Source organism: Phalacrocorax carbo, chromosome 6, assembly GCF_963921805.1.
Source record: "Phalacrocorax carbo chromosome 6, bPhaCar2.1, whole genome shotgun sequence".
NCBI lineage: Eukaryota > Metazoa > Chordata > Aves > Suliformes > Phalacrocoracidae > Phalacrocorax > Phalacrocorax carbo.
Genome location: NC_087518.1, coordinates 38,661,058 through 38,678,730, shown reverse-complemented (window position 1 = coordinate 38,678,730; position 17,673 = coordinate 38,661,058). Strand labels below are relative to the sequence as shown.

General features: G+C 46.6%; 1 protein-coding gene across 3 annotated transcripts in view; it reads right to left on the bottom strand.

Moving 5' to 3' along the window:
• Positions 1–17,673, bottom strand: part of NR5A2 (nuclear receptor subfamily 5 group A member 2) — a 98,712-nt gene that overhangs the window by 73,620 nt on the left and 7,419 nt on the right. The window contains exons 2-5 of one of the 3 annotated variants that reach the window (XM_064454775.1): positions 14,318–14,455; positions 11,744–11,862; positions 10,313–10,454; positions 6,949–7,595 (exon numbers count right to left, since the gene is read on the bottom strand). In XM_064454775.1, coding sequence (XP_064310845.1) covers positions 6,949–7,595; positions 10,313–10,454; positions 11,744–11,862; positions 14,318–14,455 — 1,046 coding nt within the window. Of the gene's footprint in view, positions 1–6,948; positions 7,596–10,312; positions 10,455–11,743; positions 11,863–12,860; positions 13,144–14,317; positions 14,456–17,673 lie in introns of those variants that run through there. The other 2 variants (XM_064454777.1, XM_064454776.1) reach the window with 2 other exon arrangements.

Genomic DNA, 17,673 nt, shown 5'->3' with positions numbered 1-17,673 from the left:
GATCTGGAGCAGCTTACCTCTACATATGAAAGTATAGAATAACATTCATTTATATTATAGGGCTTCAGCAGGGCTGATAGGAAGTCTGTTAGTGACTTCATTATGGCGAGGATTTAATCCTTACTGTAGGTGATTCTAAAGGCTATATGTTAACAGAAGAACATCCTTAAATCTGAACAGCCTGCCTGAATAGATTTATAGAGGCAAACTCTCATTGTAACTGGGAACCATGCCATACAACAGAAATATCATACAGGTGTTGTACACAAGTGCAGGATCTGAATGATACAGGTATCATACAAAAACTTTGGAATCGAATGAAGCAAGTTCTCTTCCTGTAGTAAGACATACTGTCTGGTTGTAAGGAATCTCATAATTTGCAGGGGGGAAATGGCTTTTTTTGTGGCAGAAACTTGCAAAAAGTTCAGTTCTTTGCAAGTGAAGGTCTGTCATTCTAACAATAAAACTGTTACTTTCTTAAGCAAAACTGGGAAACATAGCTATGATTTTCCAAGAGACTGGAATTGTTTAATTTTTAATGTGCAAAGCTCTCTCCATTGTTTGGCAAAAAAACCCCAAATCTTCACAGCAGAAAATAACAATTACAAATTGTAGTCTGGAAATACAGTAGATCATGTTAACATGGTGAGCATTTGCTGTTCAGTTTCTTAGCCAGTACAGCAGCCAGAATTAGAATTCACTTTAATATCACTTTGCACTAGCCACAGAATGCAAGATCTAAAGAGCACTATTTTTTTATCTTGCCCTACAACAATATACATTTGGTAACGCACCCAAGTAATCTTCCTCCTGTCACTGCTGACAACTGTCAAACTTAAATTGAAAACTTACACTTTGAAAGAAAAAATTAAACTGTAATATTAAACTTCTGTTTTGTGTATCAAATGCCCCCAACTCACAGATGAACATGTAAGTGTGGTTCTTATCTCCCATAAAGGCTGCAGTGTCTGCTTCAGGCCATGTGGCAGGAATGGCTGTAGGTATATAATTCCCCATGTCCATATTACAGCCTGCTGTATCTCTGCTTGTCACTGGCATTAGGATGGGCTGGACAGCTTTTGGAATTGTTACTTGCTCAAATTTTCTCTAAGAAGTAAAAAAAACATTGTTATTGCAGCATGGCTATTCATGGGAACCTTGTGAAGTTTGCTACACTGAACTGGTGCCTGCAGATCCACTCAAGTGTAGAAGTGTCAGTCCTTCAGAAAAAACACCTGCATGGAGGATGGTTCTTAGTCTCAGCATGATGCTGAACATTGGGTATTAGATGGAAAAATGTCTAAATCCAGAGTGACTGAACTCAGTCTCCTGCTATCAGAGGTGATAACATCATATGGCAGAGTGAAACTAAAGTATCCAGCTCTGATACGAATGGGCACGAGAGAATGTCATCTTTCTTCTTACCCCTAGAAGAAGTGCCAGAGGCTTAGCACTGAACAAACTGTTTAGAAAGGCTGCACAAATACATGCCCACATGCTGAAGTACAGCATTTAGTCACATCCTTTTGTTCAGAGGAGAGCCAGAAGAAGATTATGAAGTTAACTACTAACAGTGTTCCCCTACAAGGTTCAGCTAGGTGGCAGGTATAACACCATGCTTCATTAAGCCCTGGTTTCTATGCTGAGGCTTCTTTCTATAGCAGTGATCTTACTATATGTGAAATTAAATTAATGACTCTAAAGCAAAGAATTATTTGGCAGTGTAAGAGAAATACTTTTCCCTTTCCCTGACATTTTTTTGAATATTTGAGAAATATTTTTTCTGATCCAGATACACACAAGCCAGACTAAAAAGCAACAGTTACACATAACATATTAACTAATCTGATTACTGATATTAAGGGAAGTCCTGGACCTCAGTTTCTGTCAGCTGCCCTGACTGAAAGAACACTGCAGAAGTTTTATTTCATCAGTTATGTTAGTTACATTTCCTGTCCTGATAAAAGCATACTACAAAGTCCAAAAGCACTTTAAGTTATCAAATTGCCTTTGACTACTTAAGTCTAAATAATATGTCAACCTTTCACCACCCTGAAGAAGAACTTTTAAGGTATTCCACTGCTGACATTTTTTTCTCAAAAAAAAAACAAACAAAAAACCCACCTCAACCCTATTTTTTCCTATTCTGTGCTAATTCAGTTTAATAGTTGGATTTCTGTACTGGAATTCCTTGTTTTCTATGCATTTGTTGTTACTTACGCAGACTGAAATTTGAAATTGAAGCTGGTGAATTGAGTATTATATTACTATATCTAAATACATTTAACAGAAAAAAAATTAAGAGACTCTAGGAGTTCTGTTCATCCTGTTCACACCAAGTGTACACTGCTTTAAGAAATATTTTGAAACTTTGCTAATATAGTTGTTCTTATGGGGAATATGTAATACAAAACTAGGCTTCTGTTCACTTATTAGCTACCAAAGAATCTGTGCTACCACGTACAGTAGTTCTATAGATAGGGATATTTTGAGATACGTGGTTAAACCATTGTTTCTTTGAAGGCCACACCTGCAGCCAGTGTAAGCATGGACAAATTTATACTTACAGCAAGAAATCTGTCCCAGAACTGATACCGTCTGACATCAATGAATGGCTGAAATTAGCAAACTCAGTGGATAGTTCTAGGATGAGCTGCTTTAATGTGAAGTACACCGTCTCTTCCTGCAATCAGTCACTAAGTGGGTTTGTGCTCACATAGTACTTTGACCTATGACATCGTCACTAGAATAGCCAAATAAGTCAAGGTAATATTTTTTGTGAGTCACAAGTCCTTTAGTGCCTTTTTTGTAACTACCAACATATAATTTTCTGATCCTCAGCCAGAAGAAAGTATCCTGAGGACTGTTCTACATTACAGGTCCTGTTTTCTTCCTGCCCCAAGCAGAGACTGCTTTCCTTTATGGGTTTAGGAGCACTTAGCTTTGGGATTAGTTGTTGAATTTTCCCTGATGCAGGCTGATGAGGAAAGGCCAGTCCGGTGGAACTGTCTGCATCCTTTCTTGGGGCCAGGTAACCTTTGGACTCTAGAAACTCTTGCAATATTTTCTTTTTAGCTCTGTACAAAGACCTTTCACCTGACTAAGACAGCTGGCTACAAATCTAGCATCCCCAGGGCATTCCTGAGTTTTCTTAGCTGAGGATAAGATGGATATATCTTACTTTTATATTTACTGAGCTTTCAACAACTCCAGAATAGCAAACAAAGGCCTTCTTTACTATTATAATTAGTATCATCATGAGTCTACTAGGTTATCTCCATGTTCTTATTTCATCTGTGTATGAAGAACTATGCAGAAACATTTCTCATTATGAATAAACAAGTACTATGTGATGTCAAAACCCAGAATTTATGATGTAACTACTAATTAAAAAGTATTCTGAATTCACAAGACAGATAGGTGTGTTTGAGATTTTAGCAGGTGTTAAATTCAAAGTCACTGGATTGCCACTGGCTGCTTTGGACCTTACTCTAATGTTATTACTAATCCTGACTAGTTTGCTTCATTAATATTTCCACTAGTTTCTGATACCCAACATGAAGGTGGGAGGATCTGCTCCTTAGCAAGTATGAGCATTAGCCTTAAATTATGTACTGAAATTCAAACACAGGTCAAATTCTGTAAAATGCAGTGCACGCTGTAAGTAGTTCAGCCCAGTCACTATTTTTACCTTTTACATGCTTACTTGACAAATTGTAGAGCAGCAAGTGAAAAGATTGTGATAAGCATAAGCTGATAAATGCTTCATGAAATAAAGTTTTGAAACATGTTTGTTATCACTTAAGATCTCTCAAAAAAAAATATCAAATTTTCAGCCAAATGGAAAGAAAAAGAGAAAACTTAAGAACTGTAGTTCACTGGTGGTTTTTAGTTATTACCTCTAGGGTAAACGTGACCTAAGCCACTGATGGACTGGGACAGCATTTTTTTTATCGTGTCTTCCTTTTCAGTCCCTCCTGAACTCTGCTAGCTACAAATCTCTAGGTGTGACAAAAAGGAGAATGTTTGCCTCTTTATGTGAATTGAGACAAAAGTCTAAGACTAAATTTAGAATGAAGTGAAAGGATACAGTAAAGAATTGCAAATATGCTGTTCAGTAACTCACAGCCAGTTGTGCAAAGCATCACTTATCAAGATAAAATCATGATGAATTTCATACAAACCACATTTGTACATTTTACTGTTGAATTAGTTGAGTATTTTAAAATGTTAGTCCCAGAGATCTGCTAATGCACCTGGCTTAACTGAAAGACATCTCAAGATTCACTTGTTAAGTTTAGACAAGTAGGAATAATAGGAAAATACCTTCTCAAGCAAATACATAGTTCTCAGCTGTGTATAGGTAAGGAACAAAGTTAACTGTTCTGAAAATCTAGTTGCATCTTTATTACGATTGCCTTTTCTCTTCCTTCTGCATTTAAAATGTCATATCCTTAGGTGTTTTTTCCCCTTCCCCCACAGGTATTCATGTTCTGTGGAGCAATCTGAAATAGCTGCTTTTGCTACCTTGATCAGAAGGAGATGATACCATGGATAGAAAGAAGAGAGCTGTGTTCAGGAAAGGTTTGGAAACTCTTTGTTTAATTCTGATCCTTTCCTCTCAGCTGCAAAGAGAGATGGTGTTACCTGGTACTGTTAACAGAGCCTGATCTAAACGTGTTTTGAGCACCTCACTTTTTTGAAGCTGAGAAGCTTAAAGTTCTTGGCATTATGTGTAATCTGGTCCCTAAATACTGGATGTGGATTGATTTCCACTGGAGTGCTGTGTAGTTTAGTTGATCGTGTCCAATTTAAACAAAAAAAACCCCTGGATATGCCAGAAGGTATGAAACTGTCTGAACTCTGATTTTCTAAGATGTAAAGGGTACAAATACTGAGATGAAATTAATGCCTTCTAAAAACGTGTGGAAGTCAGTCCACTAGCCAAAAGCTATACGTGAATTTAAATGAATATGAATTCCTAGAATATATGTCTTTCCAGAAGTCTGTATGTACATGGTAGTGTATAGATATGTCCAGAGCCAGAAGTTGGTCAGCATTTTCATGAAACAAATTTCTGCATCTTTTGTGTCCATACTAGTAAACATATGTTGGTGGAAGAATATCATTCAGGCTGGTTGGAGGTGAAGACCATCTCTAAAGCTATTTTCAGTATAGCATGTTGAATGCTTATAAAATCTGCCTATAGATGAAGCCATGGAACCATAAAACATAAATGTTTCTTGAATATATTTTCATATTCTCACTTTAGTCATAACCGGAATTTTGAGGCAGATCATAACTTCAAAATTCTTACACTGAGGAGTATCTTGTTCTGCAACTCTCAATGATTTTTAATATGACTACTCCAGACTAAAGTGCTCCCCAGTGTATGGGTAGAATGATCTGGTCCCTGATATTTAGGACACAATTTATTGGAAATGTAACGTGCTTTCAATTTTAATTTTTAAATTACTTCATGGGTAGCATTGCTTATAGCTTACAATTTAATTGTGAACAACTTGGCAAACAAAGATGTCACAGTCTTTTCTTCTCTTTAATCCATTTTCTTTTTCCCCCTCTGAGTAAACTACCTCCCTTATTTCTCTTTATACAGACTGAGTTTTTAATGGTTCCTGCAACCATTCTCTCGAAAAATTGGAGAGAAGCTGGAGTTGTGTATGCAACATATACAACTTGCTTTTCTTGTAAGCAGGCTTTATTTCATGTGTCTGCATCATGATGGTTATGACAGAAATACTGCTGTGGCAAGCATGCTGACCGCAGCTATTTAATGGGATCTCCCTTCTGTGCTCTTGGTTCTTGTAGATCCAATTCTCTGTGAACTTCTACAGTAATTGTTGTATTTAGATATTTTATTATTGTCCCTTAGCTTGACAGTAGTCAGCAAGAAATTATGGATGGTCGCAAAACTTTACAGATTTCAGCAGCAAATAGTTGTGGTAAAAAACATCTGTGTAGCAGACAGAGATTCAGTAACCAGCAATATAATAGGGAAATTCAGATGTGATTTGAGTTCATCTTGAGTGTTTTTCTGAGACAGAAGATCTTTTATTCATTCCAGAGCTAATTTCTGGTATCAAGAGATTAGTTAAAAAGCTGTAGTTTATCTCTATTGTCTGATCCCAAATTTCTGGCTTAAAATTTCAGACCTGACCACAACAGACAAAACTGCCTTAATAAAAGTCCAATAAATGTAAATGGGAGAATTTCTGGCTGCCAGAGCGCTGTGTATGAGGATTTATCAGGTGCTTCAACAAAATTAAGAGCCTAAAGGTCACTATAGCCAGCCTAGATTAAAGGAATCCCTCATATATCAGTGATGAGAAACAAAACGAGTCCTTAAGGTTTCTTCCTCCTTGCTTTCTGTTCTGTGTATACCCTGCTTAGGATTCAGCCTTCATGGCTAACTACACACATGAGAATGTGCAAAATAATATCCCAGTGAGAAAGTGAATATTCAAAATGTGGACTTGTATAAGAAGTGTACAGAGACAGACAGCAATGATGTTCCCCCATATGTTAAATGAAGTAATAAAATAATTACATAAAAGAATGTAGAATGGTATAACAGGCATGCGCACAACTCTGAATACAAGCCAGACAGTGAGCAATACTGACAGGGACAGAGTAAAATTTATGTGAGGCCCTGTGGAGGTTAGTAACAGTTGTGATAAATAGTAAAGTACCGAAGAACTGAACTTTAACTTGAGCTACAGCTAATTACAGGCTCAGGTGGAAGACAACTACAAGTTACTACTCATAATAGTCTGCCTACTTCAAGCCAAATAAATTTAAGAATTAGATGCAGGGGGTGGGGTGGGTGGGAGGGAGATAAACCATACTTTCTTTAAGTACAACATTTGTAACAAATGGTACTTTTTTTTCCTTGACTGAATGATAATATAATGTAAGATTTTTACCTACCTTAAGTTCTCTAAAAAAGATGCTACTCCTAGCCCACTCAACAATGGAGAAGAGAGTTTGGTCAGCCATTTTACACATAAGCCCAAATGTGTTGAGCTTCTCGTGTTTGCTTCTGTTGGCTTGCTCTTGCTGCAGGTATGCCATGATCTTAGCTTGGACTTGCGGCTCATCGGGCTCACATTTCAGGAGTTCCAATATGAGATGTGGAATACTTGCTGGTGAGCTTGTTTGATAACTATCCATGTATGAGTAGCCCATTATTGACTCTGGTGAACTAGTGTAAGGGTCAGGGTACTCGGACTTGATAGCACGGCTTGGAAAATGGCCATAGGTTTGGTAACCTTGCAAGCTGCCATGGGGCGGCATTGTCATACTAATTGGAGAGGTTACAAAGGGACTTCTGTCATAGTCTGTAGGAGGCAAGGCAGTATGGTTCAGAGGTAGGCCTTTGGAGGCAGAATGGATGTTCTGGATTGCAGAGGATATTGTCAGGTCAGTCGGCATTGCTTGGATCACCTGAGTCATGGCTTCCAGTTTAAGTCCATTTGCTCGGATAAGCGCTTTCTTCTGCTGCTTCAGTGCCCTGTCTCTCTTGTACATTGGTCCAAACTTGTTTCGACCACCACGCATTCGGTCAGCTCGCACAGCTGTCAGGGGAGAGAAGGAAGTAAATAATAACTAAAACTTGGAATCAACATTCTTTAATGAAACATATATTACAGCAGAGCAGAAATATAAAAATGTAACTCCTTTTTTTTTTCTTCCAAATTCAAAGTAGCACTTTTACTCCTAAAGAAAAAGATTTATTTTGACTTAACAAATGTAACTTTTTTCTGGTCATTTAAATATCACATGCATATATTACTGACATAGAAGGACTTCTCTTTACATTGATTAGGACACAGGGACAAACACAATGGTTGGCTACAGGAATTTCACACCTGCTATGGGATCATGTGGAGATCTCAATGTATGTTTGGTTTTATGTCAAGCTACTATGTCATTAAGAAACAAGGGCTGATGTCCAGAATTTGTCTGAGACGTATCCAGTGGACCACATTGTCTCATTATAATCATTCCATTACTGCCTTCCACCGCAGCAAAACATCTGAAACGTAAATTGCGAAATGTTCAGTAGTCACAAAGGGGAATACGTTTTTCTTGGCAAAGAAGGGACTGTTTCCTTTTGATGATTCTGTTCAGGTTGGTGTAAAACTTTAAAGGATTTCTAGTTAGCTGAACAGCTCTACAGAAATGTTTAGCTGCAGTTGGAATGTGCAGAGAGAAAGCTGTCAGCTTGCTGCCTTCCACGCAGAAGGTGGAAGTGAAACAGAAACTATTGACACTGTTCTGGCTTGTAATATCTCTGGAATTAGAAATAATTAAAACAAATCCACCTCAACAGCTGCCTTGGGAGTCATACTGGTGGTCTCTGCCACAGCAGTGTCTGTCACCATGGTATATACGTAATGGACTGGCGAGGAGCTCTCAACAAGCCCACCTTGCCCAACGGCAATTAGATTGAAAGAGGAACCTTTGACAGCCTGGTGACATGTTGAGACTGCTGAGATTGCTGGAGGTTAAGTTCTTGAGCTTTTTATCTTAGGGATTAGTAGAACATTAAAAATTTATTATGAATGCTAGATACGCATAATACTGTACATTAACATAAGGACTTTAACGTTTAATGATTATTTTTTTTTTGGTCCATGGTAATTTATGAACTAGACTTTAGGGGTGTATATATATTGCTATCAGGGAAATGCACATATAAATGTCACAAGTATTTACAATTATGGAAGCACGCATTCTTCCAATTTTCTAAGCAAAGGAAAAATTGTATAGATGTGTGGATAAGGAAGCTAAAGTACATTTTCTAGAGTATCTTCAAAACTACAGGAACTTTGCTTAAATTTGTATTTAAAATGCTGCTGCTAATATTGCTGTTGAATGTTGATTTTGACCAGAATGGAGGAAATTAAAATAATTAAATCACCACGCTGGTAAGTGTAATTAACTTTAAATCTGTATAGATAGTATCCTCCCAGGTATCCTACAAATAAAAACTGTGGGCCAAATTGCATCAGCAAACACTTCTGTATAACTCCTGTAAAAACTAAGGGGAACTGCATGTAATCACAGAAGACAAAATTTGGTCCTGTTTCATTGCCAGCAATTGAGAGGAGTTAAAAGTAGGAGTAGATAAATATATTTTATCCTAATTATTAAAGTCAACAATGAGAAAAGGATTCCAAACGTCCTGTTATTGTACCATTTGAATTTGGAAGGACATGCAGTGATTCAGGGTGTTTTGTGCAGTGTGTCAGTGCTAGCTCAATCTTGTGGGCAAACAGAAGAGTATTGAATCAATCAAACTGCAGGAGGCTGATTCTTCTGTTTATCTTCAGTTATATCAACAGCTTTCCTTTGCCAGACTCTGGCGATTGGGACTTATCCTTTAGGATTCCATTACTGGTTTATGGTTTCCCTCCTTGGCCTGATTGCTCCTGGTTAAGCACCTAAAGTGAATGCCATTTCAGTACAATTTTAAGAATATGGAATTTAGGAGCTTGTTCTTGGTCAAGCAGAAATGTCATTTGCTGTGAAATCTGAACTTTTTAATAGTTTACATATCAAAGTTCGAATGAACTGTGTATGGAGTTGATGATAATTTTGCATTTTGTTATCTCAAAGGTTATTGTACACTTTTCATTGTTCTCTGCATACGAGAAAGTGAAATGAAGGAAAAAAGTATACTTCAAAATGCCTTATTCTCTTTCATTCATAACACTATCTCAGGTGTTACACCACAAAAATATAGAACACAACTTTAGAGATTATTTGGTTCCTTAGTACCAAAGGCAAGTTGGTGTGAGAAAAAAGTATTTTATCTGTTTCTATGTTTTCTGCCTTATTATCAGAAGAATATATATTTTAAAACAACCCTAGGTAAAATATAAATAAAATCAGATCACTCTCTGTAGCAATGACTAATTTTTTTTCTAATCTGGAAACTTCTTATATATTTTATGTTTAATCTAAATAAAGTCTTTTTAAAAAGCTGCAAAACTATTCTATCTAGATCCATTCATTCACAAACTCTAAAATACTGAAATATCAAATTATATACATATATGAAAAAATGGATTACGGTTTTGACTGGTTGTTAGTGATTTACCATTTACTTGTTAGTTTTTTTTATAAAGCAACAATTTAATTTAGTATACAAAGTCACCTTTTACTATAATTTCAAAAACACAATATATATTTTTTTATAAAATAGCACATAATAAGATGTAATCCTATACTTTTCAAAATTTATCTATAGTACAGTTGACAATATCAGCAAGACTATAGCTCTTACCTTCCAGTTTCATTCCAACACTTAGACATTTTTGAAATCGACAGTAAGGGCATCGTTTTCTCTGTGTTTTGTCAATCTGGCAATTCTGATTTTCTATACATGTGTACCTTTTGTTATTCTGGACTGTTCGCTTAAAGAATCCCTGTATGACAGATACAAAAGTTAGCCTGTTATGCTTGAACAGTGTATTTCAGCATTTTATTCTATGGAAATCATTGTAACATATTTTTGAGACACCGCTCAAGCACTTAAGAAGTTACATAGTTTATTTTAAATTACAGTGAGATGTACCCAGGAGAAAACCACCAGACTCCAGAGGAGTTTTCTTGTGTTAGTGCTATGTTTTATAGACTTATGTCAAAGCTTGGTAAGACTGGCTTTGCCCCTAACAGTGGTAGCAGAAATAGTGAGGCTGACTGGTTCCTTCTGTATTCTTTAATCATTGCAAAATTATCAAAGTCTTCCTTTTAAACTAGTTTTACATTAAATAAGTAGAGACACTGTTGCAAAGATAACAGAAATACAGAGTACCTCTGGCTATGGTACATCCCAGTGGTACATGCTAGAGGCATAATAAGTGCTTGCTGATCATTTCTCATTGATTATTTTTTAATGAAAATATAATGTGCAAAGTTAGTTTTGCCATGCAACTAAATATTTTCAACTGCATTGTTCTGGCAAAGGAGTTTCCTTTACAGTGCATTACTTAACCATAAAGAACTTTAAAAAAACCAAAACCAAATAAACTTATATTACAAATTTGACATGTCAAATTCATAAGTATTTAAACTCTGTAGTATAATAGAACCATGCAGATACATTTATCTTCCAATATGATAAGTTGCATTTACAAATATTTTATGCTCAAAATTAATGAATGATCTAATAAAAATTATATGTTACTTACTGGACTTTGCGTGTCAAGTGAGCTCTGACAGTTATTGTTTGTATGAAAAAAGTGCATGGTCATTATAATCACAGAAATTTACATCATAATAGTGAAGGATGAAAAAAATCTTAAGAAAGCTGCATTAGATCTTGCAGAACTAATCTGGACTGAGGATACCTTTCCTACTTTATCCTCCAGAACAGAAATACTCTGAACGTATATAAATCAACCAGATCAATATTTAGGACTGTTAGGAATGAAAGTTGTTCTAGAACTACATCACAACAGCAAAATACTTAAAAGCAATGATAAAACTACAGTGCAAAACAGTTCAAGTTGCTTCCATTTGTGCAGATGAGATCTCTCCAAGAGACTTCTAAAGCTTTTTGGCGGTTAATTTTTTTTACATGAATGTAACAAGGAACACATCAGAAATAAGCCAAATTATTACACAACTGTTTTCTTTAATTATCACTATTTCTGCTTATATTTTGAAACTTTTTTGCTATACTTGTATTTGTATGAAGTAACTAGTACAGAACCTTGCAGCTTTCACAGGTGAGGAGTCCATAATGGTACCCAGACACTTTATCTCCACAGACTGGACACAGTTCCTCAAGGTCTTCATCATAAGAGTAATTCACCATTTTAAACTGAGACACTGGGGAAAGGAGAAATAGCAAATCAAATTAGAATTTGTATTAAAAAAAATTTCTGCAACTACTCTCATCTAGAAAGAAAGCTCACTTACACACAACACAAATGGGGAGGGGGGATATTTTTAAAAACACAACTTGCATTGAGACACGCAACTTTTCACCAAGAGCAAATGTGCATGGTACTTAGCAGGTGGAACAAAACTCATCCACTTCTCGGTTTTACGTTTTAAATGCTTATAATTACAGAGTACCCTTAACCTAGTCCTTAGTTCATGGAATCAAACTGAATGAATTCATTTAAATCGGAAAATGATCAAGGGCAAGCTTTAAAAAAGCAGAAGGAAAAGATTGTGTCACTTGTGTATTTAAAAGAAACGAACTGAGTTAAAGTTTTCTTTCAACATCAGCCTACAAATATTTACTTAGCCTAAACTTGTATCTTACAGACCCAGCACTTTTGCGCCGCGTTAAACGCAAGTGACTCACTTGCAAAACCCGCTTAAAACAAGGTCCTCCGCGCCCCCCCCCCCCTCCCCGAGCTCGCCGTCTCGGGGTGACGGCCCCCCCTCCGCCCCAGCTCGGCCTCCCGCCCTGCCCCAGCCGGTGGGCTGAGCGCTGCACGCCCGCACCCCCACGTTTCCCAGCCCGTGGGCCCGCGGCGGCGGGGGAGACGCTTTTAACCACCCGCCGTCCGTCCGTCCGTCGGCGCGGGCCGGCAGTGGGAGAGCGGGCCGGGACCGCCGGCCGCGGGGGGTGCGGCCGGGGTCTGTGCAGCCGGCGCCCCCCGGTACCGGCGGCTGGCGGGTAAAGTGCGCGCCGGGGCCGCCTGAAGTTTCTGCCGCTCGGGGAAAAGGCGGGGAGGAGCCGGCCGTGAGGAGGGGACGAGGCGGGTAAAACAAGCTCAATGAAGGCACGGAGCGCGGTCACTCGAGCCGGGCTCCCCCACGAAGAGCCCAGTCAGCCGCTCCGGTTATTCCCAGAAGGAAACGCCGCCGCTCACCGCGGGGCCGGTTTCCTTCCCCTTCCCCGGTGCTAACCCTCCGGCCTGCTCGGCAAGCCCCGCGGCAGCGGAGGGCTCGCAAGCGAGGCGAGAGACGCCGGGCATAGCAGCGGCACCCCTTAGGATGCCGCCTCTTCGCCCACCCCGCGGCTGCCGCGGTTCGGGGGCACCGGGGCAGGCGCCCGGCTGGGAGCGCGGTTGGTGCGCGCCCCCCCGGCAGGGCAGGGCAGCTGCCGGGAGCGCGGGGGGCATTCACCCGCCGGCACACGGCCGCGAAAACGTTTGCAGAGCGACCTGGGCACGGCCGGGGATCGCCGCCGGCCAGCGGCGTGGGGCGGACCGGGGGCGGCCGCAGGCGGAGGAGGAGGAGGGCCCGGCACTCCCCTCTGCGGCCGCGGCTCCAGGGCCCGGCGCTGGGGCGAAGTTCCCCCTCCTCGCAGGAAAAACAAAGTGGGAAAGCAGGGGTTTTCCGAGCGCCGTGCCCTGGCACGGAGCCTCCTCCGCGGGCGAGGAAAGGGGCGGGCTGGCCGCCCCCAGCACCTCCGAGGCCCCTGGCCCACCCCGCCCCTGCTTCCCACTAGGCTCCCGGGAGGAGACGGGATAATTTCGAAAGAGCAGCCGGGACTGGAGTTTCTGTCCCGGGAGAGGGGCGCGGCGCGGCTGGGGGTGTGGGGGGTGGGAGGGGGAAGCGGGCAGTGCCCGCGTAGCGGGCTGCCGGCTCCGAGGCAGGGAACCGACCCCACCCGGCGGCCCTCGACGGGACCCCCGCCGCCTGCCTCCCCGCAGCGCTCCGGTCCGGAGCAGGGCACCGGCAGCGGCCACGTCCCGCCCCACGGAGGCATTTCCAGCGCCAGCCGAGCTCGGGCATCCCGCTGCCCTCGCGGGTACCCCGCAAATCCGCCGCGGCGTCGGGACTCTCTGCTGCAAAGTTTCGCAGCGCCGCCGGTGCCACCTGCGCTGTGCCTGCGGGCGCCGCAGCCGCGGGGCAAAGCCCTCGGGGCTCACATTCGGGACGGCGTGGGGCACACGGGGGCTGCTCGGCAGGACTTCCCCGCCTAACTCCCCCTGCCATAAACTTCGAGTCAGTTTTGCGCGGACCGGGGACAAGCCCGAGCCCCCCTGGACCTGCAGCGGGGCCGGTGTCCCTGGGCAGTGCCCGGCGGGGCATCTGCACCCCAGCGAGGGCTCCCGCCGGCCAGACGCTTGACGGTTCCCCGGCCGCCGTTGCATCTCCTGGCCGGGGCCTTGGCTTCGCCGCGGCGCTGGTGCCCCGGTGCCCGCCCGAGCCACGCTGGAAGTTGGCCCGCGAAGGCAGGGGCTCGGCGGGGCGCGGAGCGGGCGGCGGCGGGGGAGCTCGCAGACAGCAACCGTAAACTTTTTTGGCAGGACGAAGGGGCGGTTTGCCGAGGGGGCCCGACCGTGCGCAGAGGGGGAGTGCCGTGTCTTTCCCCCCTTACCTTGCATGTTTTCCGGCATCTGCCCCTGTTCCCCATTCGACCGGGCGAGTCCCAGGGCCTCCGTCTCCACTTTGGGCAGCATGACAAGGCGGCTGCGGGCCGGGCTGGGGGCTCCGTGTCCGTCCGCGACACCAGCACCTGGACACGGCAGCACAGATTTAGCGGGAGCAAGGGGCGCTCGGCGGCCGCCGCTGCCTCTTCCTCCTCCTCCTCTTCCCTCCCTCTGCTCCACGCCAGCCCTTGCCCTGCTGCAGCGGGAGCACCGAGCGGTCCCGGCCGCCGGGAAGCGCCGCCGGGTGCCCGCGGCTGGTGGAGCCGCGGAGCGGTAGTCGGGCTGCAGGCGGCGGGGGCGGAGAGGAGAGGAGGAGGAGGAAGACCGGGGGGTGTCAGGGAGGAAGGAGGAACCCCGGCAGCCCGCAGCAGCTCCGCCCGGGGCTCAGCGCGGCGGCAGCCCGGCGCCCCGATCCATGCGGAGAGGCACAGTGCACAGGAGCGCTCTGCCGCCGCTGGTGCTGCTGGACAGGGTTCCCACCCCCGTCCCCCTCCTCCCTTCCTCCCTCCTCCTCCTCCCCCTTTTCCCCCCGCCACAAGTGCGGAGGTGCCGAGTCGGGACCTCCAGACCCGGGACCGTGGGGAGGCGCTCCCGGAGCCCGGGGGCTGCCGGGCGCGGGGGGCTCCGGTGAAGGGGGGCCCCGACACCTCCCTTGCAGCCAATAAGACAGAGGCGGGATGAGCAACACCCCCCGCGCACCGCACATACACACGCACAGGAGTACACACGCACACTCACACGCACACACACTTGCACAGCGCGCTCACCCCCTGCCCGGCTGTTAAACCGGGCTGCCCTGGGGGGGTGGGGTGGGTGGAGGGGGGCTGGGCTGCAGCCACCCCTCCCTGCCCCAGCAGAGCCCGACGGGCCTCCGGTCCCGCAAAGCCGGGCCGCAGCTGCCCTCCCTCCCGCCGTGTGCCCCCTTCCCGGAGGGCAGTCCGGCTCCGGCGCCCTTGGGACCGGCGGGGCAATGCCCCTGCCCGGGCAGCTCCGACTGCGGGAGCCCCGGCCCTCGCCTTCCCTCCGGACGGGCGGGCGGGGGTAGGCAGCCGCAACCCCTGCGCTTGGAGAACCGCAGCCCCTGCGGCCACGTTGCCGCCGCGCAGCCCCCGAGCCTGCGAAAAGCGGGCGGGAGCCGCGCTTGATCTGGCTGTACCTATTCTGGCTTTTTGGGTCTCCCTCCCCTAAACTTCTTGCGAAATCTGTCGGTGCCAGTTGCATCGTTTGCACAAAAGCCGATGCCCTGGCAGAGCCATCGCTTGAGCAAGAGCCTGCCTTCCCCGGCTCACGGTGCAGCAAGCGACACTCGTTTCCAAGTTGTCCCAAAAAACTCGTTTCCCGCAAGCGGCTGCCTCAGCGGCGAGAGCCGGGCGGCCCCGCGGCGCGGCGTGGCGTGGCGGGGGCCCAGGGGCGGCGGGGTGCCGAGCTGGGCCGGGGGTCCGCCCGCCCCCGCTGCCCTTCCCGCCTCTGCCACGCCGGGAGCGTCCGGGGGGGCCCGCGCCGCTCCCGCTGCGGGGCGTAGGTTTGGCGATGTGGGACGGGCGGTATTTGCACCTTCGAAAGCATCCGAGCCCCCCGCCCGAGCGCTCGGCTGCCCGTACTCCTCTGACACCTCGGTCTCCGTTGGGTATGTTAAAAGCTGAAAATATTTAGCGGTGAAAATTGCTTCCGATTGAAAGTGAGGCGCGGAACTGTCTCCAGCGCAGGGTATAGCATTTCCCATCGGTTGGGACAGGGTTTGCGAAAACTGACCCTTGTAACTCATTAGACACTTGTGATGCTCTCAAGGTGACCGGCGGTGGGACGAGCCCACCCCCTGCACCCGGCCGTGCTCTTTCCTAGACAGTTTAAACTTTTCGCATTCAGTAACTGGAAGACGAGACCTTTGCTTAATTCAGCGCAGATCCCGGGCCAACCCAACGCCAGCACCACTGGAGTACAAAATGTCTCTTTCCTCTCTGTGCAGGGTTGCGTGTTTTGGGGATGGACCCAAGGCTCAGAGAGGCTCGGACCTTCCGGGCTCCCTCCGTTCTCACCTTTTCCCCGTTCCCCTCCGGGGGGGAGGGCGAGCAGGAGAGCTCTTCATCTATATCAACACGTTATTTCTCAAGTGATAATTTCACAGTTTAGCGGTTCGTCCGCGAGTAAGTTTTAGCACAGCGACACGGCAAGCTGCGGCAGCCGCCAGCTCGATGGCCAAGGCGGGGTGGCCGAAAACCATCCCGAGGGAATGCCCTGGTCTCTAGGCAGAAGTAGGTCGGACTGAGACCCCGTCTCGACCCCTGGGGAGTTGTTCCCAGCTACATTAATTACACCCAACCCCTCTCCCCGGCGTCGCCGTGTAGCATCGCCCTGCGCGGACCCCGCTGGCTCAGCACTGGCCGTTCCCGCCGCGCAGCGGCGGCTCCGCTCCGCACCGCTCCGCACCGTACCGCACCGCTCCGCTCCCCGGGCGCCCGCCGGGAGGGGCCGGGGCTGCGGGCCGGGCGTCTCCGCGGCGCGGCGGGGTCGCGGCCCTCCGGCCTTGCGAACCTGCGGCCGGGCCGCTTGAACCTGCTGCTGGCCCGACGGGTGAGCAGAGCAGCCCGGGGGCTGCTCGCAGAGGAGCTTCGCCTCCTCGCAGCCCTTCCCCGCAGGAGAAGCGTTGTCAGAGCACCGCTCCGGCCGCATTGACAGCCGACCGTGGGGAGTTTAGTGCACACCGGCAGGACACCGCCGGGCCTGGGTCCCGCAGCCCGCGGGGCTCCGTCGGGGAAAGAGCCGGTCCCTCGCTCCGGCTGGCCGCCGGGTGGGCCACGCCGCGTGGTGACGCCCCGCCGGGGCGCTCCGCGCCGCCGCTCTCGTTACTGCTGCTCCGCGTAAGACACCCGCGTTTGAGGCGAAACCTGGGGAAGGAAAGCCCGCGTCCGGACGGGGCAGGCGAAGCCAGCCCGAGCGCAGCCGGGGCCAGGCCGGCCCCGCGGGCAGCCCGGCCGGGATGACCGCCTGTCCCCGCCAGCGGCTGGCCCGGGCCGGGCCGGCTCCCCCGGCCAACGCTCCCCCTCGGGAACGGCCCTCGCACCGGTCCCCGGGTGCTCCGCTCCTACTCGTGGGCTTAATGCCATTCTGCCGGGGAAGGGTTTGGAGGGAGTTCAAACCGTACATCGCAAAGCCACTCCCCGAGCTTTCGCTATGGATGAAAATACTTTGGAGTGGTTATTACACATCCACATTTCTCCGAAGTAACAGTTTAGGGCAGCACATACTATAAATGATACCTGGTCCCTTGTGGCTACATTTAATTTAACATGGAGTTCTAGCTCTC